The 26,031-nt window shown below is 36.5% G+C and overlaps 1 protein-coding gene across 1 annotated transcript in view; it reads left to right on the forward strand.

Annotated features, from left to right (window-relative positions):
• LOC134667042 (carbonic anhydrase-related protein 10) overlaps positions 1-26,031 on the forward strand; it is a 47,839-nt gene that overhangs the window by 16,514 nt on the left and 5,294 nt on the right. The window contains exons 3-8 of the mRNA XM_063524344.1: positions 13,418-13,468; positions 19,411-19,547; positions 20,646-20,837; positions 23,005-23,100; positions 24,019-24,085; positions 25,667-25,821. Coding sequence (XP_063380414.1) covers positions 13,418-13,468; positions 19,411-19,547; positions 20,646-20,837; positions 23,005-23,100; positions 24,019-24,085; positions 25,667-25,821 — 698 coding nt within the window. The remainder of the gene's footprint in view (positions 1-13,417; positions 13,469-19,410; positions 19,548-20,645; positions 20,838-23,004; positions 23,101-24,018; positions 24,086-25,666; positions 25,822-26,031) is intronic.

Genomic DNA, 26,031 nt, shown 5'->3' on the forward strand with positions numbered 1-26,031 from the left:
TCATAAGCGCATTGTAATATGCCTACTTGAATAAACTATTTTTTATCTTTATCTTTATCTTAACTTTAAGGTGGTTCGCTTTTCATACAAAATTCAATCAAAGCTCATTAAGTAACTACACACTATTAGTACACAAATATTTCCGCATTTATCTTCTTTCGAATATTCGTTTGCGCGAAATTAACAGGAAAACAATGTTTCATACAGAAATCATGCAAAAATCATAGTTAACTTTTCATCAATTTTACGTATGTGTGTGTCACAAATGTCGTGTACAGATACATTTGCGACGTTGCCATACCATTTCCGACGTTGCCGGGCTGACCACGGCTCGAATTTGGAGTGCCGTCATGTTTAGTGCAATTTTGTTGACACTGATATTTGACAGGTAGTTAATTGACCTAAGCGAGAAGTTCGTCAGCTTAGCTAAGAACTATCATGGCGTGTTATGCAAACAGTCGCTTTTTTGCTTGCAAACGGAAGATTCCCGGTTCGATCCCCAGTCATTGTATGCTGGAACATAACTTTTTGTATTTTTGTTACACCTAAATTTCGTATTGTTTTTTTATTTTTATTTAATTTTTCTTATTATCATATATCGATTATTAAGTATGGGATACACGTATTCTTTTATTTTTACAAAGATAATTAGAAATTATACTCTACCTAATCTCTCTGATTTTTACAATCAGGACATCCTCACTGCAATAAAAACCGGGCAAGTGCGAGTCGGACTCGCGCACGAAGTGTTCCGTGCCATAATGCAAAAAAAAAAAAAACAAAAAAAAGCAAAAAAAAACGGTCACCCATCCAAGTACTGACCACTCCCGATGTTGCTTAACTTTGGTCAAAAATCACGTTTGTTGTATGGGAGCCCCATTCAAATTTTTATTTTATTCTGTTTTTAGTATTTGTTGTTATAGCGGCAACAGAAATACATCATCTGTGAAAATTTCAACTGTCTAGCTATTAAGGTTCGTGAGATACAGCCTGGTGACAGACGGACGGACGGACGGACAGCGAAGTCTGAGTATTAGGGTCCCGTTTTACCCTTTGGGTACGGAACCCTAAAAAGAAGTGTATAAAATTTCCTGTGGTTAAAAATAATGGATTTTGTCTATGAATGAAAAACACAATTATTACTATAGTTTGTTTTTTTTTAGCATTAGAAATAAGGTAAACAATCTTGACGTGTCTTTTAATTGAAAAACACATTTTAAAAATAAGTTACGGCAAATATGTAACAATTATAAATCTAATACGATCATTTATATTCTTCTGCTTTCATAAGTAATCGTTTTTGATTTTTAAAAAACCTGATAACACTGAGTATGTGGGGGAAGCGCTGCTGGCCTAGCGGAAAGCAATTCGGAGGTCGTGGGTTCTAACCCCGGCTCGTACCAATGATTTTTCGAACTTTTGTACGAAATAGCATTTGATACCTATTTATACACCGATACCTATTTTTCGGTGAAAGAAAACAATGTGAGGAAACCGGACTAATCCAAATAAGTTTACTCTCTGGGTTGGAAGGTCAGGGCAGTCGCTTTCGTAAAAACTAGTGCGCATGCCAATTCTGGGATTAGTTGCGATTGAAGCGCAGATTGAATATCTGGGAGACCGACCAAAGCTTACAAAACATAAAAACTCAAAAATTGGCGTTTTCTCATAGACCTAGCTAAGAGATCAAACCCCTTATAGCAAATTTCATCGAAATCGTTAGAGCCGTTTCTGATACCATCCAAATATATAAATAAATAAATTATATATATATATATAATAATTGCTCGTTTAAAGGTAAGATAACACAAAGGAGAAACAAAAAGGAATTACCTACTCGCACCAGTCTTGAACCCCAATCCTCTTGCACGTATTTCCACGAACATACCGTTACGCTATTGCAACATACTTACGTTGTGTGAAATTGTCTACTACAAGGATCACGGAAACACTGTTTGCATGTGTGAGTAATAGTAGGAAAAACCGTGACAGCAACACTCCGTCGAATTAAAAAGGTGGTTTTTGCACAATGAAGTATTCAATGTTTATTTTAATAGTTCAATATTTACTTAAAGAGTGCGCGAAAAATACTTTTAAGTATACAAATACCAAGACCATTTCACAAAAAAATAAAATCTGAAATTTTGCAAAAGTGGTGCCATCTAGCGAGAGTTAAGTTTTGAGTAACCTAGGCGAACCACCTTAAACTGCAAAAATCAAACAATAAAAAAACACAACTATGGGGGATAGCTGTAGTTTAATAGTACTAAGCGCGACAATATGCATTTTTTTCGGTTTGAAATTGTTTTATGTAAAAGTTTGTGCGTACACAACGGCTGGTTATTATAAAGTCGAACTTTTTGACAGCAAATGTAAAGTACAAAGTAGGTACTTGCTGGAAAACTGGATAGATATTAAAATTACCCGCACCACCGACGCTTTTGTTGGCGCGACCGACGACAAGCAAGCTTGCACATGCCACGCAAAGAACTTCCAATGCACCGTGAAATTGCCTATTTTCCACGTGAATTTTATTTATTTATGTCATACACCGATAACAGTTTCGCTCGGCCCGTCGCGGTTCATTGCGTCGGAAAATCTCTTCCATAAAGCAAATGCATTCGGAATGTAATTTTAACTTATATTATTATGTATTTTCATTTTGCATCGAATATTATTTTTCTCTAACTACTACTACTACTATACGGTTACCATCAGTTTGTCACTGATATAAACGCCGTCGAGAACGTAATTTACTTTCTAATTTCTATACATCCCGTTTGCACTAATATGCGAGTGCGAGCGAGATGTATAGAAAGTAAATTACGTTCTCGACGGCGTTTATGTCAGTGACAAACTGATGGTAACCGTACAACTGCTGTGGCGCAACGACCCGAAGTGAATCTTGGCTTCCGACACCAAAGACCGCCATGCTACTCTGTCCAAAGCCGTTTCTGAGGGGCTACCGCGAAAACCGAAATTCGCAAATTGCGGGGATCTTTTACTCCAATGACGGCGTAATTAGAGTGACAGATAAAAATGCCCGCAATTTGCAAACTTTGATTTTCGCGGTTATAGCCCTGTCTAGTCGATGGCGCCGATTTCGAGTTCTCCAACTCCTTTTTCTAATGATGTTTAAAGTTTTTAGCAATTAACTTTAAAACACTTGTGAACTTTGCATGAAAAATTCACAAAGAGTGCAATGTCCCGCAAGCCGTGCATGCTGTTAAAATTTTACGAGCGCACTGTGTTGAAATTAGAACCATCTCACATGGAACTTAAAGTCGAATTTAGATTGCAAATTCATGCAGTTATATACTGTATATCATTTGGCTCATTCAAAACGGAAACTGATTCATTTCCGACGCACGGTTGAAGCTCTTTGTGGGGATCGTTGGGAGCGAATTGCTCACATTTTCATTTTATTCCGATATCAATACCTTTCGGTCTTATACATTTAGAAACACCTGTGGTAACTTTAATATCATTTAGTGTCAAATAATTATGACTAAATTGTTTCGTTTCCATTTAATGCAGTCTGTTTTTCTTGCCAACTAGCATTTTAATTATTATTTTTTCTTTTAGTTACAGCATAGCCATTGCCGTCGTTTTAGCCATAAATCTTCATCTAAATACAGGAAACCTGCGATATTATGATACTTAGATTAAATCAAGATCGGCGTCTGAACTCACAGCAACATGCACTGCGAGTAACGCCAAATTAAACCCAGAACAGATACCTAACTATTAGATCGATTGCTGCTTTACAAGTAAATAAGTTACCATAATTCAAACCTTCAAGAAAAGAACGTACTCTTATCTAATGACGTGTTCTAATTTTAATAAGAGGATGTCAATTAGATTTGGATCTGATCTGTCAGTGTCAAAAGTGACGGTTTAGTTTGAAGAAAAGATACTTTTGAAATGTCTCTTATTAAAATTAGAATACGCTTGTTAAATGCCGGCAACGCACTTACAACCCCTCTGGTGTTGCGGGCAACGGTAATTGCTTGCCATCAGGCGAATCATCTCCTCATTTGCCTCCTATACGAGTAGCATAAAAAGTTACCTACTAAAGAGCAATAGATGGTGTGGTTTCTATGGAAAACATAGCCAGCATACATACCTAAATATATAATGTATGAAATGTATCCTGTGTACAGAATGTTGGTCCTGTTTTCTATAGAAAGTGCATTGATCCATATATGGCTAAGTAAATTTAAATCAATAAACTAACAGTTTTCTCTTGAGACGTTCAGAGTTCCGCTTATGGAACGCTAGCTCCAGACTCGGCAGAGTTAAGGCAGACGCTGACTGGCATTTCCCAGGCGGGCACTTCGCTCTTTCACGTTCCAATCGCGTTCGCGAAACGCAACAATGCATAAACATTTCAATGTTGTTTCCATATCGCTGGCCCAATATTACAGGGTTCTATGTTTCACTTTTATCGAACTGAAATCTGAACATTGTCATAGTGACATTAAGTCGAATTTTAACTATCTTGAAAATGTAACATAGAACCCTGTAATATTGAGCCAGCGATATGTATTATCCAGTACGGATATGATGGTCGTATTTGTCTACGTGACAGCGTGATAAAACGGTGTCCGTCCCTTTCTATCCCGCAGAGTTAAAAAGTGACAGTTGTTTTATCACGTGGATAAATGTGGATAAAGCGATCCATAATAGGCTTGCAGTTTCGGGTAGGTTCTTATTTATAGTAACTTACCCCAAAGCGTGCAACACTAGGGTAATTAGTTAGTAATGTTTAGTACATTCGTCCGAATGCATTTCGCGCTCCATAATCAGCGCAGTCGATCGTCAAAGTTGTGTCAGATCAAAACCAAAACGTTAACGAAATAGTACATCAGAATTGGGCTCTTGTTTTCATAATCGCGACCGACTGGGCCGGTAATGTACAGTCGACGTCAAAGATATGTTTACACTTTTTGCCTTAAGTACAAAGGAGTAAGGTGCAAAAGTGTAAACATATTTTTGACGTCGACTGTACCTTCCCCAGAAGGTTGCGGGTTAGCACTCGTAGGAAGCGATTATTTTTTAGTCTTTTAATAAATTAATATAATATTTTTATTGTCATGTTGTAACATAACAGTTTTGAATGATTCACGGTTAGTTTCACTATAGTTCGTTTTTTTAGCATTAGAAATAAGGTAAACAATCTTGATGTGTTTTTTATTTGAAAAACACATTTTAAAAATAAGTTACGGCAAATAAGTAAATGATCGTATTAGATTCATAATTAATCTAATACGATCATTTATATTCTTCTGCTTTCATAAATGATAGTTACTGATTTTTAATAAGCGTTTTTCAATTAAAAGACTTGCCATAATCGCTTACCTTCTTCCAAGTTCTTTCTAATGCTAAAAGAAACGAACTATAGACTTATATCGACCGAGATATGAACCGTCATTCCCTTTTATATTGTTTTTGAGCTCACGGTTCATATTCTGATAGATATAAGTGTAATGTTGTTAACATTTAATTTTTATCTTTAATACGGTTGTTTTAAAAATGATTTTGTTACCTATTTAATTATTTACCTAAAAAATTTTTTTTTTATGAATAAATGAGTGTATTTGATATGAACCTACAATAAGAACTTACTTTTATAAATAAGGTTCATTTGGACTTAGTTAAATGATTAGAAAGTGCGACTTGGTTCGAGAGAGGGCTAACATTAACTTCCCCGCCTGGCACCTGAGGCGCCAACAACTTGCATTTGCATCTATTCTGTTAATACAAGACACACTACACTAAATGGGCAAAGTTGTTGTTTAACTTGTTCTAATATTGATATCCAAGCAAGCGAAAGATTCCAAAATTGAACCGCGTCACGTAAAGAGTGGTTTGAAAGGTGGAATTTTGGATGTTGCGAGTATTTCATGACGAGGGTTAAACAAACTTTGATCTTGAGTAAAACACACAATTTTTCACCACACCAACGCGAGAAAAATATACTTACTGTAAAACATTGCAAACCAAATCTAAATAAACGTAAATTCAACCAATTATTTAACATGTGAAAAAAAAACCATCATTTTCACGTTATCTACATACCTGTTTATTCCTAAAACATCCCAAGATATTCTCGTGTACGGTACAAGTCTCTTTAAGTCAATAATACACAAAGATATCATACTGTGCGTTAGGTAAATTTGGCTATACAACGTCAGCATTACGAGAGTTTTAACGTCAGCATAACAGCATTGGCATACTGGGGTAATTCAAAGGGATGCAATATCCATATTGCACGATTTCACGCGATACCTGAAAGTTGAGCATCTTTATAGACCATTCAGTACGCAAACATAGTACTCGTACCAACGCAAGTACAAAAGTATCTAGTATAAATACGGCCAATATTTCGAATACATGAAAGCGTATCCCCGAAGGCCGGAGTTTGTTGAGTAGCATTAAAAGATTAAAAGTCGACAGTTCGTTCAAGCTGTATCGAATGCGAACGGGAAACGATCCTGGAGCGCGACATATATTTGCGATGCAAGCGGCGCGTCCGTGGCGAACTTCGCCTAGCGAATGCAAAAATTTAAATTAAAATCATAAATCAACCGTGTATCGAGTAAGTTTCGAGATCGGTGTATGTTTCGAATGCAGGCTTTTGCTTGTGTTTTCATGGTTGTTGTGTTTGTGTATTTTGTAAGTTATGAGAAAAACTATCTCGTATGGATCGGTAATACAGCGGACTACCTACTGCAGCGGTATTCAGATTAAATTAAATGAAATATTGCTGTTGTGGCATTCTTACCAATAACTGTCACAACTGTTGTGGCGTTCTTACCAATAAAATAAATACCTCTCCTGGTTTTGAAAATAAATAAATTGTTTTTCGATAGGCTACAAAATAAGTAATAAGTAGTTTTTCATACATCCCGAATGACATTACAGAGTTTCAATTACTATTTGCCACGCAATGAAGGATTGTTTAAAATGCCGTTGTATTGTGCCATGTATTTACATGCCATATATATTATGGTAGCTTGTCAATTTCAAGAAAAAAACATATTTACTAACACATTCCTTACTATGGCGTACCTATCCGCCCTATGACTAGGCACTATTACCCGGCGCCCATCCTCCTGCTCAGCAGCCTCGGTACTACGAGCAGATGTGGCTCACTCCGCGATTTCGTCGCTTTGCTACAGGTAGCTAAAAGTACATCCGTTTCACCCCAATTTTGGGGAAAGCCATAAGCCGCGCGTGGCACTGTCGCCACCTACCGGCCATATCTGTGCTGATCGTAACAGACGCGTTTTGTTAGAGAGTGAGTCTTCTGTACCTAGTACTATTATTTATTCTGTGCTACGAGTAAACTGGCTGAAAGTTAGGTAAGCCGATGGTAATCGAACATTATGGACCTTCCGTCACAACTATAAAATACCTACCTGAAAATATGTATTGCTGTTAAGAATATCTTTACTACTGCCGTATTCGAACTTCAAGGTATTCACAAGAGACGACACGTACTAGATCCATTCTAGATACGTTATAGTTCAGATATCAACTAGTTCTCTTTTGCAGCGCAATTCGGGCAACCAATGTCACTTTTACGTTAGATAGAGTAATATATCTATTAGATGTGAATTGGATCTCTAAGTCATATCCTGTGGAAATCGTTCAAGAGTATCTCCTGAATCGCGCAAATGTCAAATATGACAGGTTAGATCTTAAACATATCGTTATCGTATCTTGGTGATGTCTAAAAGATATCTAATAGATGTCTATTTCAAAATCCGAATCGGGCCCCTAGTTGAATTATTTCACTTTGGAAGATTACTTTCCAGTTACCATGCTAGACAATTTGTGTGCTACTCTGCAGCGGCGCCACCATAATGAATACCAATGAATTATATGGTGAAATGATGTACCTAAAAAGTACATCATGTACCTATAATGTTTATGGCCGTACCTGTGCTAGGAAACGAAATAATCGGCATTGAAAGTGGCGCCGCTGGGGAGCATACTCCCCAGCGGCGCCACACAGTACTCATAGATAGAAATGATATTAGCTATTTTTTTCTTATCTAAATTGATGTACTAATGCTGTTTATTACGTACCTATTGAAAAAAAGAATTATTTTGCATTGATTAGTGATTTTATTTACATTTTAATTCCGCGTTCCGCCTAAACGGTATGAGTTGTAAGAGAGGCGCGCGGGTGAGCGAGATGGAGATAGAAATTCTTCCCGCGGGACCGCGCTCCCGCGGCCGCTCCGATTTTCAATAATAAATATATGTATTTGTTTATGCTTTCGTTATGTTTCTGTACTTCTGTATCAAAAGGAAAATTATATTAAGTACGTTGTATTTTTTTATATTTAAAAGTATATAATTAAATAACATTTTCTGTATGATAGAGTCAGACCACAGAAAGTATGCAGCGCTAAATAAAAAGTAGCTTTTAGAAATCAGTGTGTGCCAACACCATAGAAAATGGATTAAATAGTCTTGATACTTGTGAAATTTCGACCATATTTCGTCATACGTTGTATTTTTTTATAATTAAAAGCTGATATTTAAAATAAAATGTTAGCTTGAGATAAGAATTTTATCTTGTTTCATTGCGATTTTCAGTAGTCGGGTTATAGTTTTTGAACTTATTTTTATCAATAATATTTTTGTTTTGGCTTTCGTTATGTTTATGTTTCTGTAAAAAGAAAAATAGTTGTTTTACAAGGAGGCAAAGTTGTTGTTTAACCGCTGGTTTTCAAGCTAAAGCATGGTTTCAAAGCATGAGCGATAGTTTAAAAGTCAATTCTGCTAGCAAACATAAGAAAACAACTCAAAATTTGCATTTGATTGCTTTGCCTCACATGTGAATAAAATGCAACTTTGCTATCAGTTTTTGAACAATCAAGAGAGCTTTTACCGGTTGGTGTAGTGAAAATTAAATTACTTAATGCAAATTTTGAGTTGTTAACTTATACGTTACGTATTAGGTATAATATGTATTGTCTTCGGTTACCGCGATTGTACGGTTTAACTCTAGAGTTGAACCGTGAACTCCACCTGAACAAGCTGGGTTCCGAAGTGAAAGAAGCTGCACGGACCAAGTACTGGCCCTTACGACTCATATTGAAGCTGGATACTAAAAAGCCTTGAAGTCCACAGCAGTGTTTATAGTCCTGACAACTGCTTATCCGTATCATAAGCATATCATGTGGAAACAATGTCTAGTTTACAAAATATTATCGGTGATTCCAAGCAATGAGATAGCGGATCTCATAACTGGTATGTTGAGCGAGCGGGAGTTCGAAGTGTTCTTGGGAGACGCTAGAAGCAAGAGAAAGAAACTAAATAATGGCTTGCCACAAGGGTTTGTTCTAGCTCCTCAGCTCTTCAATTTATATATCCACGACCTCCCACCTACAGACGCTATAAAATTCATATACGCTGATGACATTGCACTAGTAGCCCAGTGTAAAAATTTCACGTCTGGAGAAACAACCCTTATACCGACGACCTAGAAAGGCTAATAAAATACTTTCAACACTGGCGCCCAATACCCAGTGCAAGCAAGACTGAAGGTATCGTGCTTCCATCTGAGTAACCAAATGGCTACCTATTAACCAACATAGACCGTTGGGAAAAACAAAGGGAAAAAGCTCAAATACAACCAGCACCCAAAATATCTTGGAATTACTCTGGATAGATATTTCACGTACAAGGAACATCTTGTGAAGCTCTCCCAGAAACTATCAACGCGAAATAATATCCTGCATAGGCTATGTGGCACCTCGTGGGGAGCATCTGCCGATTGCCTGCGCACCACTGGTATCGCACTGGTTTAATCAGCAGCGGAATACTGTGCCCCAGTGTGGTCAGAAAGCGCTCACGTGGGCAAGGTGGATACCAAACTGAATGAGACTATGCGATGTATATCAGGAACGGTTAAGTCCACTTCTTCCCATTGGCTACCAATACTATGCCACATAGCACCTCCACGCTTGAGGAGAAAACATGCACTCAGGAAAGAAGCGGAGCAGATCAGTTCCAAACCAGTATTGCCTACCCACAATGAGTTTTTCTACCCACCACCCCAACGCCTAAAGGCCCGAAGTCCTGCGTATGCTGCTGCTCAAACTCTAAATTTCTTTCTACAGAAATATAAACATAACGAAAGCCAAAACAAAAATATTAATGAAAATCGCAATGAAACAAGATAAAATTCTTATCTCAAGCTAACATTTTATTTTAAATATCAGCTTTTAATTATAAAAAAATACAACGTATGACGAAATATGGTCGAAATTTCACAAGTATCAAGACTATTTAATCCATTTTCTATGGTGTTGGCACACACTGATTTCTAAAAGCTACTTTTTATTTAGCGCTGCATACTTTCTGTGGTCTGACTCTATCATACAGAAAATGTTATTTAATTATATACTTTTAAAAATAAAAAAATACAACGTACTTAATATAATTTTCCTTTTGATACAGAAGTACAGAAACATAACGAAAGCATAAACAAATACATATATTTATTATTGAAAATCGGAGCGGCCGCGGGAGCGCGGTCCCGCGGGAAGAATTTCTATCTCCATCTCGCTCACCCGCGCGCCTCTCTTACAACTCATACCGTTTAGGCGGAACGCGGAATTAAAATGTAAATAAAATCACTAATCAATGCAAAATAATTCTTTTTTTCAATAGGTACGTAATAAACAGCATTAGTACATCAATTTAGATAAGAAAAAAATAGCTAATATCATTTCTATCTATGAGTACTGTGTGGCGCCGCTGGGGAGTATGCTCCCCAGCGGCGCCACTTTCAATGCCGATTATTTCGTTTCCTAGCACAGGTACGGCCATAAACATTATAGGTACATGATGTACTTTTTAGGTACATCATTTCACCATATAATTCATTGGTATTCATTATGGTGGCGCCGCTGCAGAGTAGCACACGACAATTTGCATATTTTAGTAATAGTAGAGTGATGTTTTAATAATTTGGTAACTTCAACAGTATAAGCACAGTTTAATAAAATTTGAAGCGTTACTCTAATGAAACAATACCTATATTATAAACTAATTGATGTAAACACTGTAGGCACAGGCAATTTACTTTTAGTCACGAGTCGGAGTATTTTAGAATTAGGTAATTGCTTTTAAATATTATGAGTATAATAATCTCATAATCTTAATTAAGAGAACTCCAGGAAGCTGAAATTAGAAATTTTAATCTTCTGCAAATCCTTCTTCCGTAAGCTGAAACCGTTTTAATGTTAAAGTTTTACAGTTTTTAGTATTTTCTATTAGGTTCAGTAGAATCCGCATATAATGACATCGGAGGGAAGTGACAAATACGTCATACTCGTACTTATGTAATTAATCTCAAATCCCTTGTGAGAAAAGATTTTTATACAATTTGGTACCAATTATCAACTTGTCTTAATCCGCCGATGAGTAATATCTACCTAATTAAAAAAAAATCCTACCGATACAGGGTGATTTCGGGGTCGTGGAGCAAGAGAGCCAGACATCATACAGAATCCAAAGATGAGCCTAATGATGTTGTTAATTATTGTTTATCACCAATAATGATGATTATTTTCCAGATGACATGTAGGAAAAAACATTTTTGTATACAATTTGGTGACCCTACTCAATGTGACGTCTTGTCGCTTTCCATACAGCGTATGTCAAAAGTCATAGGGTGACCATAATTACGTAGTATAACATTAATTTTACTTGAAAAATAAGAATAATTAAAGTAATTATCTTTTAATCAAATATTACCATATTATAATGTGGATCATTTACAGAGTCAGAAAAAGTGGTTTTGGATCACGACCCAGAAATCACCCTGTATATTGTATGTAGTCAAATGAATAAAGTGATGTTCGATCGGATATTTTTGAACATCCCATGTACCTACTAGATATTAGCAAAGAGAAATATCTTCTTCTTCTATCTTCGCAAGAGAAATATCTGTTTTTTCCGATATAATAAAGTCTTTTTAAATAATACAATGATGGTGGCAAACAGGCATACGGCCCGCCCGATGGTAAGCGGTAACCGAGGCCCATGGATGCCTGTGACGTCAGCAACAGTGATGTTTTACAATTGTCGCACCTGTCACCGATGTGAAATTGGGGCCAGGTAAACTTACCTTAAATGCTTCTTATCATTGTAACAGAATGCAATCCCACTGGTCTGTACGGTCAATAGTTCGGCCCACGTGCTACACGCTAGGAGGGATATTGCCGGGGTCGGTATGAATTAAAGGCGCCTACATGAAGCAGGGCAGATACACGATAGTACTGAAATTGATAGTGCCTACATTTAAACGAGTATGTGCGCACGAAATTTCTGTATACTTGTATAATTATGGATCAATCTGTGCGTACGAGCGTTTTCACATTGTCCGATTTGATATCAGATGTCGGATACCTACGACCACCAAGAACCAAAAATTATAAAAGTTGTTTATAAGTTTATTGTCAAGAAGATAACTTTAAAAACCAAGAAAGAAGGACTTGATGACTTAGGGCATTCTCCAGCACCTGGTTTTGTCCAAGGATCCTCCGATATCCGATATGATAGACAATAATTACAGCTCATGGACGTTTAAATTTTAATTTAAGATGTGTCAGTAATGACTAATGACTCTAATGTGGCTGAAAGGCAGTCTTTGCACTATCTTCTTCTTCTAGAGTACACTAAAACGTTACTTGCTGCCTAAACAATAATATTTATGTACTTTTGGGAGAGCACAGGTGCAAGATATTTAATTAGACGAATAATTTGTGATACCCATAGTGTGTTCTCCGTTTTGATTTATCAACACCAATTACGTCAAAAAAATTATAGCCAGTTAGATTGTTTCGCAAGTACGGAATCGAATATACCAGGGACAGACTACTTTTAAATTTAATTCATGCAAAGTCCGGTTTTCAATTAACCGTATTTTCCATCCGTATTGCAGTTGGAATTCAGTCCATCTATTTCGGCCCCAGTTTGCGCCTAGTCTTTCCCACAAACAGTGTTAATACTAATCCTTACGACTGCATGTCTACACAACCGCTACGAACGCAGGTGTGCTACGGTATCGCTACGAACAGCGCACATTTCACAAATGTAATCATGACAATTGAAAAGCGTATGTTTATATGACATTTTAGATTTGCTCCGTTGCATTGTACGGGTATAACCCCACGAGTATTAAATTGCACAAATGGAAGAAAGTCCCTTACGTGTACTATTTGACTCGTTTCTTCCGACGTTCTTCTTCCAAGGACGGCAAAATGAAGTATGAAGAATTTATAAGCAGAGAGCACGTGCCCGCCCGCCGCTTCATTCTCGAGGCGGCTAGTCGAGAGTGTTCATAATGAGAATTGTGCAGACTTAATTAGAGTCGGTTTGATTGCAGCCGTGAGTGGCGTCAGCTGGGAGGAATGGTGGACCTACGACGGAATCTCAGGTGAGCGTGCACTGTTATATTTGTATTACTAGTAACGATCCTAAATGAGTCTAAACTTTTGCGTTTGCTGAAATGTCATATACTAAGAAAAAGTGACCAAGGCCTCCAGTGCCCCAGGCTGGAATCGAACCAGCGTCCTCTGCTATCGCGGCAGGTGCAGGATTCCAGCCTGGGGCACTGGAGGCCTTGGTCACTTTTTAGGGTTCCGTACCCAAAGGGTAAAACGGGACCCTATTACTAAGACTTCGCTGTCCGTCCGTCCGTCCGTCCGTCTGTCACCAGGCTGTATCTCACGAACCGTGATAGCTAGACAGTTGAAATTTTCACAGATGATGTATTTCTGTTGCCGCTATAACAAAAAATACTAAAAACAGAATAAAATAAAGATTTAAATGGGGCTCCCATACAACAAACGTGATTTTTGACCAAAGTTAAGCAACGTCGGGAGGGGTCAGTACTTGGATGGGTGACCGTTTTTTTTTTGCTTTTTTTTGTTTTTTTTTTTGCATTATGGTACGGAACCCTTCGTGCGCGAGTCCGACTCGCACTTGCCCGGTTTTTCTTAGTATATGACATTTATTTTAATTTATAATTTATAAAGTGTTTCTACTTCACAAATAACACAAATTAAAATAGTTTACTTTGTTCTAATACTTCTAATAGTTGTTCGTTTGCTGTTTAAGATCCTGACTGAATACCGTAAAATGGGGTGAGTTGGGTGAAATTTGACTTTCAAACCCCGATAAAATTTTATTTTTACATGTGAAAACTGAATGGTGTATATAATAAGTAGTTCGGACGTTTGTATTTTAGTTTGTATTTTAGTTTGTATTTTATTTTGGGTAGTTCCATTTCATAACTTTGACGATAAAGAGGAAAACCCACCTCACCCCGTAGTGCCTCGTATTTGGGGTGAGAGGGTTTTTCATACAAAGGTGATTTTGGAAGAAGGATCGATTTTTTTTATTATGCGTATTACTATAGCCCCCTTTTAAATTGGAATACATTATTTTTGTAGCAGTAGCCTTAAAATCTCTTATCACCCCCCTCTCAAACCTTCTCTCCAAATTCATAACCCAACTCTCCCTCGAAACCTACTCACCCCGTTTTACGGTACTTATTTTCTAATTTACATTCAATAAGTTGAATAAATAACATAGGTAACTAAACATTATTTTTAGCTTTTCAGTTCACGTTTAAACTGCAGTCGTGTTTTTTTTATATATTCACAATGGCCACACATTTTCGCCATGAAAATAGCACACTTAAAGATAATTTGTTTTACAAAAATATATAGTCACTTCAACCAATTTGAAATATGTATCTCTGCACTTAAAATTGTCACATAGTGAGCCAATGAGCGACAAAACCCATTAGCATTGAAAGCTAAATTAAATTACATTTCAATATAAATGGAACAATATAGGTATTTACTCCACTCAGCATAAAACAGTAATTAAATTAGTAACAAGTGGTTAAAGCGGAATAATAGGTTTTAATTTGATAAAATCCACAAACGCGGTCCCATCAAAATACCAACATTCCGAAACCCCCTTTTTATTAGTACTCGGGTATGGTTTAACCCGATAAATCGCTCAAAGGCAAAGCGGTACGAATATGGTTCGTGTAAAATCTCAATCCATTGACCTACCACAAGCGACGCAAAACATTACGTTTGCCAGCCGTATCAATTTCTCGTGCCGATAACATTTTTAGCAGTTTACGTGACGCGAAATTTATACGGGCGATTTATCTTGTATTCATATCGTGTTACTGGCAAAATGGTGAGGTGTGTTATCGCGTCATACGCGTACTTATATTTCACACTGTTCCTGATTATTATTCTCTTTGGGGATTGCATATTACCTGTGTAACAATGAAATTGTTTACGCATTGTTTCATAAAAGGTATATTGAGACCCACTCAAATGCCCTCTGGGACAGTAGTACTACCATCTAGTTCAACTGGTAGTACAAATGATACACCTTAGGGTCACTAGTACTACTTCTAAAAATACAAGAATATCCCTCGGGTTTTGTCATAGACCACTGTATTAAAAGTTCAACTGGTAGTACATATGATGTAAACAAAATATGTATAACGTGTTTTCTAACCCACTGAAAACCTTGATCGGGGTGATTTGGTAGGTTATACTGAACAACTTTTACTATGGTCGATCGGTATCGATCGGTAAAAATGTATGAAAAAGACATTTTTTTTAGATTTCGTCATTAGCACCATAGTAAAAGTTATTCAGTACTAGCTGTTGCCCGCGACTTCGTTCGCGTGGAATCTTATCTTCAACATTTTACATCTTTAGTACCTATAATTTTCATATCCAAGCAATGTTGAAATTAAGTAGGTACTTTTATTTTTTAGCAAGTTGTATGAAGTTTTAAGTCAAGTGGATTTTGATGTTGGTTGCTGAAATTACTTTTCTTGTATTCTCATAATAGGTACCTATGCCCTTATACAAAGATTCAAGTTCCGCATTCCGCACTCACAAAATATCTGATCTCCATACAAACTTTCAACCCCTTTCTCACCACCTTGGGGGATGATGAATTAGTTTTCATGTTTTTTAATGTATTACCTTTTTTTCCAAAAAGTTAAATTTCCTAGCTAAAAAATTAAATTTACACCCCAAGACGAATTTTCATCCCCGTTTTAACCCCCTTAGGGATTGGATTTCCAAAAACGATGCAATTACTTTTTTTTTTGTAATCGGCTATTATGTCTTTTTAAGAAGTTTCAAAGCATTTGTAATGGATTCAAACTTTGAACCCCATTTTAACCCTGTTAGGGGATGAATTTTACAAAACGCTGAAATTACTTTTCCTGTCTTCTAATAATATCCCTAAATACAAAGATTCAAATCCACCACTTGAATTTTTTTTTGATATCCATACAAACTTTCAACCCCTTTTTCACCACCTTAGGGGATGAATTTTATAAAACGCTGAAATAAGTTTTTTTTGTATCTTAATAATATATCATTTAACGAAGTTTCAAATTCGTAGCTCAAAAGAAAACTTTAACCCCATACAAACTTTCATCCCCTTTTTAACCCTGTTAGGGGATGAATTTTACAAATCGCTGAAATTACTTTTATTGTCTTCTAATAATATCCCCAAATAAAAAGATTCAAGTCCCGCGCTCGAAAATTTTTTTGATATACATACAAACTTTCAACCCCTTTTTCACCACCTTGGGGGATGAATTTTCTAAAACGCTGAAATCAGTTTTCTTGTATTTGAATTTGGTACTTTTTTACAAACTACAGGACAGTTGTACTACCGGTCTGCCGTTATGGTCACTAGTACTACTGGTAGTACTAGTGACCTTAGGGTGTATTATTTGTACTACCAGTTGAACTAGATGGTAGTACTACTGTCCCAGAGGGCTCAAATGTGCCTAGGCGATATTTAAACGAACTGTTTTCTTTTATTCATTTGACTTAGGTACCTATAAGAGGGGGCGTATAGCCAGGAGAATTACTACACATTTCATTATTCTTAAAAGTACAATTTTTATGAAACTACACAACGGGACTTAATCGCGTATTTAAGTTTTAAGATTTACCTCCGACGTTTCGAGGACGGCGTTGTCCCCGTGGTCTCGGAGAAGACTGACAAACAACAAACTGATAAACAAGACCAAGTGCGGGTAGTTCGAAAAACTCGTGCGGCTATAAGATGTTGATGTCAACTTGAACCAGTCTTCTCCGAGACCACGGGGACAACGCCGTCCTCGAAACGTCGGAGGTAAATCTTAAAACTTAAATACGCGATTAAGTCCTGTTGTGTAGTTTCATAATGTTAAATAATCGTGAAAGTTTAAATCTGTGTAGTACTTAAAATTTTTGTCAATATATTTCGATGTATGTACTTGTATTAGTTATGCTAAATAAGACTCATGCCACAGCGCACTTTAATTGTCACGATTTCATTCATGAAAAGATTCTAAAACCTTCCAAAAAATATGTTATAAATAAAGTGCACTAAGTCCAAAAGTACGATACTTACCTAACATAGATGGATTTTATTCTTGTCTGTTGTGTTTTCTAGAACAGAATGTGTAGGGAAATAGAAAGTCCTTTTTAACTATTTTGAATAGTTCGAGTGTATGCATGTTCAACCGTAAGTTCATCAATTTGCTGCTCTCCGGCAACGAAGTAAGTTCAAATAGTTAGCCACCGCGTTACTCGCTGTTCGCACCTAGTTCATGCTTGGTGTCTAGGGTTTCTTAATTTTTTTAGTGTTCCGTTCCGTACAACGATATGAAAAAACAAAACAAGTAAATGAGCGTAGGTACTTTTGCAGCACTTACATCTTTATAACAAACGTAGGTTTTTGAAAAAAAAAACTCATTAATGTCACAGCCAATCATATTTAAAACAATTTCACCCTTTTTTTGTCCCTATACTCATGATCCAAAAGTGGGACACTTCTTTCAACCCAACAATTGAGGCGCAAGTTATACCTATAATTCTGTGTCCATAAAAAAGACAGAAATAAAAATAAAAAAAAAAAACAGAAAAAAGACAGAGATCGTACCTGTACTAACTGCCTTTTCATTGACTTCCATTTATAGATACTTAGCTAAAATAAAAACCAGATAACCTGCCTTCCATTTATAGATAGCTAAAACCAGATAACGGTCGTCTTTTCATTGAATGTATTATTTTAGTTTCTAGTTACAGTGTATTGTACAATACATATACCTGGTACTGCCAACTATCATAATTTGGGCAGTAAATCACGTGTAAATATAGTTCTGAACGCAAAAAGCATTTAAAGGAAAGTTCGCTAACGCGTGGCCATAAAGTGGGCGTGACCGCAACCGCTGCGCCGGCTTCCATGCAATTTTCAAGGTCGTAAATAATAAAACCGTGAACGCGTTCCAAAGCACTTTGGCTACTTTCATATCCCTATTGGAGTACTTTGCCATATTGAATGGTAATTGAGTAATATGTAAAATTCAATTAAGTAGTGTAATATAATTGCAATATAATTTACTACATTCACGTGGATTTTTCGATAATAAAGGGAATTCAAGGCATATACTCGTAGTATGGCAACAAGCTATTGCAAAAGGCTACCTTTATTATTTCGACAAAAGATATTTAGTCAAGTAATAGTGGGCTAGCAGTCTACTAACTAACTACTAACTAACTAGCTAGTCACTAGTAAGTCTTTCAGTGATTTTTAACCGTCTTAAAGTGATGCCCATTGAAAGGCTTTTATCGAGGAATTGGTTATCCGGTCCCTGCATTTTACTTGACTGTGGTCAAATCAAAAGTAGATTAGAACAACATGTAGCCTAGGATACTGAACGGATTTCTTACGTAAAATGATTCTTAAAAAAACATTATTATACCTACTTTATACCTATTTATACCCTATACTCGTATTGTACCCTTGCTATTAACTTTCATTTTGTAAGCATAGGTTAATGGTTTGAAATACACTATCACAAAGGTAGGATGCATTCACTGCTTATTTAATGGAAAAGGGTCTTCCGGAAGGTAACATTCGTGTTAGAAATATGACACCATATTGGGTATTAGGGACCGTAGCTGATAAAACACATTTTTTTTGTCAGAAGTATAAAAAAACGAAAGTGTTAGTTTAAAAAATGAGTAAATAGAATGAATTCGGAATTTTTTTTTTATCTGACATAAACCGGGCTGAGAAAAATATTTCAATGTCGGGTGTTAAAAGTCGCCGCGTGTTAAATATTAAGCATAAACTATATTTTTAAAAGAGATTTACTAACAAGCTCTGGCCCGTATCTGGTTCAGCAGGTTTCCATTGCAGTTCAGCGGGGAAACGTTGCGGGAGTAATGGGGACCTTTGAGCCAGGTACGGATCAGGGTGGTTTATTTTAGATTTTTTAATTTTAATATAATAATTGAAAAAATAAATTTATTTATGTAACAGGGCCAGCGTTCTGGGGTTTAATCAACCCAGAATGGTCTCTCTGCAACAAGGGCCGGCGCCAGTCGCCGGTCAATTTGGAGCCAGACAAACTGCTGTTTGACCCCAACCTACGGTTCTTACATATAGATAAGCATAGGGTGAGTATAATAGCCTTCGGACCCAAATTCTAACTTTTAGGGTACCTAACATTTCATTTCTGACCACAGCTCGCGCAGCTGCACTACTGGTACGAACGCATCGGTTTGGTAAAATGAACGGTAGTGCTGCTGTCGTTGGAAATGGACTGTCACCTTTAATTACGGGGCTTAAATGTGTACGAACCCATACATTACAATGACAAAAAATCTTGGTTACGAAATAAAATCATGTTATGCTTTATTTTTATTCAAAAAAAACCCGCAAATATCTGCCTGAACAAGCGAATATCAGCCACTCACAGTCAGTAAAGTTGTCAATTATCATGACATTGGCGAATGCGACATTCCTTTTTTAAACAGATCTATTTATTTTTAGTTATTTTTAACTTGCTGTAGGTAGGACACAAGAGGTACAAGTTTGCTGAAAGTGTGCGTCTGGTATACCTAATAAACAAATTCAGCCATGTAACCAATTGAACATAAAGTTAAATGCAAAATTACTCTGTATATTTGTGTATTATGTCTTTTTGTTGAGATTGAGTATGTAATGGAGATATTGTAATATGTAAACAATATTGATATTTACTAAAGAAAACTATAGTTAAATATCCGAAATACTTTTTAATCAAAAATAAATGTACAATAAATCAAAATGCATTAAATAACAGTCATGTTTCGAAGCCGAAGTCCCAATCAAAAAAGAGGCGGTCGCCGGTGTCGCAGCGCCTTTTATGCAGGTGGAGGGGCGCCACCACCACCTGGCCGACCGCGCGGCAGGTAGAATCTTGGCGCGCGCTAAGGGTTGCCAACAAATAGTTTTGAGAAAAAGGATATTCTAGGGTAGGATAGATTTTATCCAGAAAACCATCATTCTACGAAGACGAAGTTCCAGGCAAACAGTTTTCAAACGAAATCTAACTTCACATCGGTTATTTTGTACCTTTTTGTAGCAGATAATTAACTTATTTAACGAACAACGCATGATTAATTTTAAAGCAAGGCAATAAATTTCATCCACATTACGAATTCAACATTTATTTCAGGTAATTATTCAATTTGTTAACCTCAATTTATTGCTAAGGCGTTTATTGCTCGCAGATAAATGGACTGATAAGCAACACGGGTCATTCCGTGATATTCACGGTGGAGAATGAGACTCGACACCACATCAACATCACCGGGGGCCCGCTCTCCTATAAGTATCAGTTTCACGAAATACATATACATTACGGGCTTCATGATCAATTTGGTTCAGAGCACGCCATCAACGGATATTCGTTTCCTGCTGAGGTAAGCAACAAACTTATTCCTTTTTAAGTAGGGACTTTATAGTTCTGTTCAACTTTTGTACTTACATTTTAATACATTTAAGCGGTGTGAGAGGGTTAATTTTTTTAACCTAAAGTGTTTTTGCCTGTATGTACGAGTAAATTCCACGTTGACCTGTAAAAATGCCCTTGTGGGCTTTTTGCTAAATAAAATGATGTTTGATGTTAAATAGGAGAGTAGGAATGTTACTATTGTACCTATATTATGTCTTTCTAAAAACCGAACAACTAATTTCGTTTAAGTTTGGCTTAGATTAAATCCAAAAGAAATCACTATAGTTATATCAAACCTTATTAAACAGTTAGTACTTAATGTATTTTTATTTAGCGTAGATAGTACTTAATTAATTATTATTTTTCAAAATATTCATAGCTTCTTCGATAGGCATTTGAATATAGATATATTCTTGAAAAGTAACTAAACATGAATTTAGCAACTTTCAACAAACCATTTCCTTCTTCTAAAAAACATTTATTTATCTAGCAAGAAAGTAAGTCTTCACAAAGTTACATTGCCGAATAAACACGTTACTCCGACAGTAAATTTTATCAAAGATTCTTTCGAGAGGTCTCAAAAGAAGGCGTAACAGATGTTTTCACACGCATCGGCCGTCTCCAACATGGACTGCCTGATTCGAACTTTAAGATATGTCAATTAATAGATCTAGAAACGATATGGATTAGATGTGTCATTTGAAAAGTGACGTTTGTGTTTGAACGTACATTTGACACTGACATATCTAATCCATATCGTTTCTAGGTCTATTAACTGACGTATCTTAAAGTTCGAATCGGGCCGGAGACGCCGAAATCCCAAACGTAATCCCGACGAACGACTGCGAGCCAACTCAAGCGCGATTCGTGTTTATTTATGTGACAAATTCTTACGCAGCCACTTTAAATCCCAAAATCATGTGCTCATTCTTGTGTACATTTTTTACTCTTTATCTGCGAGAAAAAATCTTAACCAAAAAATCGGTGTTATATGCCTTTTTAAAGTATAGCAGTTGATCGCTATGTTTTATTAACATTTTATCAGCTAATTAACACGTACTAAATATATGTATATCGACCGTAGAAAGAACAAATTAAATAATAAACTTGTATACAAATTGCCACTTTTAATAAAACGATAAACACAATTTAGAGCTGTAGAAAAATAGCGCGCTTTTGAGTATCTATCTATTTTGAGTATCGAGTACCGGGCACGTGAAGTCCCCTACTACAGATACATACCAGTATAACAATTTAATAAAATTATTCATTTAATAAACTAAAAATAGGAAACACGCTGAGGAGTGATAATAAGTGGAGATTTTTGCCAAGATAAATTTCGTTAATCGTAATGCGAAACAGTATAATTAATTAGAGAAAAGATTGGGTTAAGTACTTTCCTAAGACGTGAGCACTTTGGGTAGGCCGGTAGGGCAGAGATGACCGCTTACACTTTTATCACGTCACCGTTATGCAAAAATAACCTCAGGCGCGAGTCGGGAGCCAGGAGCACCTCCGAATAATTATGAATGATGAATTGATGAACGACTGAACGTCCAGTCCCTGGTAGAGAAAGCAATTGGCAAAAGATGTCCGTATTTAAAAAATGGAAAAGATAAACGAGGAGAATAAATTTAAACTCCGAATAGAAAAGTACGCGAACTTACCTGCAATATGGAATATTGCTACCAACTCGTAGCGAAATTATCCTCATACGTAACAAAATGCACTAAAAGGATCTTAGGTTGTGGTATCCAGAGTTATCGTGCAAGTAAAGTAAAGTAAAAAAGTATTTATTATTTAATTGTAAACTGTGTACCTACATAAGATGTCATATAATTACAGGAGATATCGAATCAAGTTAAATAAAAGATTTTTTTAAATACCATTAGTAAATTTCACTTGACACCTCTAAATCGAAAAGTCGTCTGCCATACGCTGTCTCCGGATGGAAGAGAAAAAATCACTCACGGCCAGGCACACTAAGGAAGGTTTACGTTAGATTGTTTTACCAAAAAGTTTTACACATTTTAAAAACGTTTTAAGAACGTTTCTTGTGCAGTATAATGCTGCAAAGCATACACTGAAACACATTGTAGGACCAATTATTAATTCAAACTTTTCAATTGTTGCAGATTCAAATATTTGGTTTCAATTCGCAGCTTTATTCAAATTTCTCTGAAGCTTTGCACAAAGCTCAAGGAATTGTTTCGATCTCGCTTCTCCTACAGGTAACTTTAATCATTTGATTCATATCATATTAGTTCGATTGAAGAAATTATTAGCAAATAAATAAATTAAATATTATGGAACAATCTCAAGTCGACCTAGTCCCACAGTAAGCTCAATATGTAAGCCTTGTGTGTTGTGAACTGTTATCTGTGATGAACACATCAATAGATGACTTTACCAGGATTCGAATCCGGGACCTCCTGGTTCGTAGGCAGTCATTACTCACTTGGCAAAAAGGCCATTTAAGTTGCGTGATTCGCCCAATAATAATTCAAAGCGCAATAATGTACTAAGCAAGGAAATGCTTTTATTAATTATTAATTTTTATTTACCCAAGTATGCTTTTATAGTAATTGGAAATATCGAAATAGTGTCTGACCGCGCCTATTCATAGGTTCAACCCAAACTGCGGGATTAATTAAGGAAATTGGAATTTTCTGCGCACCATTGGTTTATCCACCGAAGCTATTAGTTCAAATTAAGAACTGCCTGAGTGAAGGTAAAAACTATAGTGCTAGTCACTATCGGGTCAGAATTCCACATTTGGGCAGCGTTTTAATTACTTTTCATTAATTATTATTGAAGACAAGATACACAATTTATATTTATGGTTATAGGGTAATTCGCCAGTAACTGGCCACTTTTAGTAACTAGCCCTAAACTAAAAACGAATAATAATATTCACGTATAAATATAATTCATTCATTTTAGTATAAGGTGGCCAGTTATTGAAAGCTGGTCAGTTATTGAAACCTTATAGGCAGTAAAATGAATTGTTTGTAGGTGAATAGTTCATTTTAGTTCAGGGCGACCAGTTACTAAAAGTGGCCAGTTACTGGCAAATTACCCTATTACTCGTATAAATTTTAGTTTATCCTTCTCCAGCAATCATGAATAGAAAATATTTATTATTACAGCTCGGAGATTTATCAAATCCTGAATTAAGGATATTGACTGAAGAACTAGAAAATATTAAATATGGGGGTAAGTGACTAACTAAGACAAAACTAGCTAGAGTTAGACCAAGAAAAGTCTGCAGCGAGTTGGATAGCCCATGCAGTGCAAGTGTTATTCATACGTCAGAATTTCATAGAAGTTTGACTTTAAAATAACAGTTACACTGCGTGGGCTATCAAAATCGCTGCAGACTTTTCTTGGTCTAACTCTAACGTCGTAACGTCCTGGAGCCACATTCTGATTTTATAGTCTTGTTATGAGACGGTTATGGATATGATTCTGTCAACTGTCAACAGTGACATTTCTGGACCAGAAATCACTAATCAGAATCGGGCTCTTAGAATATCTCGTAGTATGTATTGTATTGTACATATACCTGTAACGTACACCTACATACTAGATTCTCGGTGAATGTTATTTTAATCTTGGTATTTGCGAGATACCGCATATAAATTAACGCTATTTATATACTGTACCATCTGTACATGTAACAATTAAATATACGCTTCAATTTGCTGCATTCCGAATGAATTTACCGAAATACTGAGATCTCGGAATAATGTAATCTAGATTAACTCTACTGTCTATAACTAGTACATATGAGATGGTAACAACAAAGCCATTCAATCGATCAATAATCAAGGGGTCATCCCTTTGAACATTTAGTTTAAAAATCTGTTATTTCTTCGCAATTGTGATGAAAACATTGTGTGTAACTCCGGGGGTAAGAATATTGCAAACTCGGGTCTTTAATTCCCTCTTCTCCACAGTTTCACTTACTCCCCACGTTACACAATGTACTATTATAATTATCAATCCGATCCCGCGGGTTATCTGACATACAGTTGCGGCCGTAACTAATACCAACTTCGGATATCGCTAAAAGTCATAAATCAAATGCTGGCCACGTCTGTAACTTATTCTACCTTCATTCCACCTAGCGGATAAAATATACGTACGGCGTTTGTCTTATATGAGGAAAATGATTTTGTTGAATCCATTTATATCGGTATAGCGGATTATAGCGGTAACTATATTTATAGGTATAGGTCTGCCTATCTATAGCTCGTGGCATCCACGATGACGCGCAGATTTGTGAAAACCTTTAATAACACAAGTAACATGTTAAAACTAACCCGGAGTTAACCGGTCAAACCGTTAACCTAATGTCAAATGTACTGGTAACCAGGGTTAACCGGTTAACCTCGAGTTAGATAATAATGTAAGTGGCCCTTAATGATCATAGAATAGGGTATTTGACTACTAGTCAAATCCGTTTCTTTTTTTGAACTGTCAAAACGATTTTGCTACTATGGAATTTATATGAAACACTAGCATGTGACGTTACAATCAAATTACCTACTCTTTAAAGTTTTATACTCGTTTAAAAATGTAAATTGTGTCTAAAAATAACTGCTGTCTACGTTTCTCTATTAATCTTCTGGTGGTTTATTTTGGTGTAAAATAATTTATTTTAAATACAGTCAAATAGCCTATTCTGGGGGCATGTGATTAACAGTCCGCCGGACGGTATCGGCCTGCCCGAGCAACTGACAGGCCGCTACCGTCCGGCGGACTGTTAATCAGTGGGCCTCTTTAACTTACCAGGAGCAGAGATGCCAATAAACAAGCTGTCGGTGCGGGGCCTGCTGCCCGAGACCGACTACTACATGACGTACGACGGGTCCACAACGGCCCCTGCCTGCTTCGAGACCGTCACGTGGATCATTATCAACAAGCCAATCTACATCACTAAGCAACAGGTACTCATTAACCGACCACCATGAATTGTACTAATTTACCTTAGAGAATAGCATGACACCATCAATCAAATACCGTTTACCTGCTTTGGCCTTTTAAAGCTGTTGAGTAGTGGAGTTAAATCGTGATTTCGTCCGTAACGGCTATTTGCCCATAATAAATTTTGATTTAAATAGCGCTATTTTACTGTCAAACTAATAGATCGCGGGCCA

This window comes from Cydia fagiglandana, chromosome 8 (genome assembly GCF_963556715.1).
Source record: "Cydia fagiglandana chromosome 8, ilCydFagi1.1, whole genome shotgun sequence".
Classification (NCBI taxonomy): Eukaryota; Metazoa; Arthropoda; class Insecta; order Lepidoptera; family Tortricidae; genus Cydia; species Cydia fagiglandana.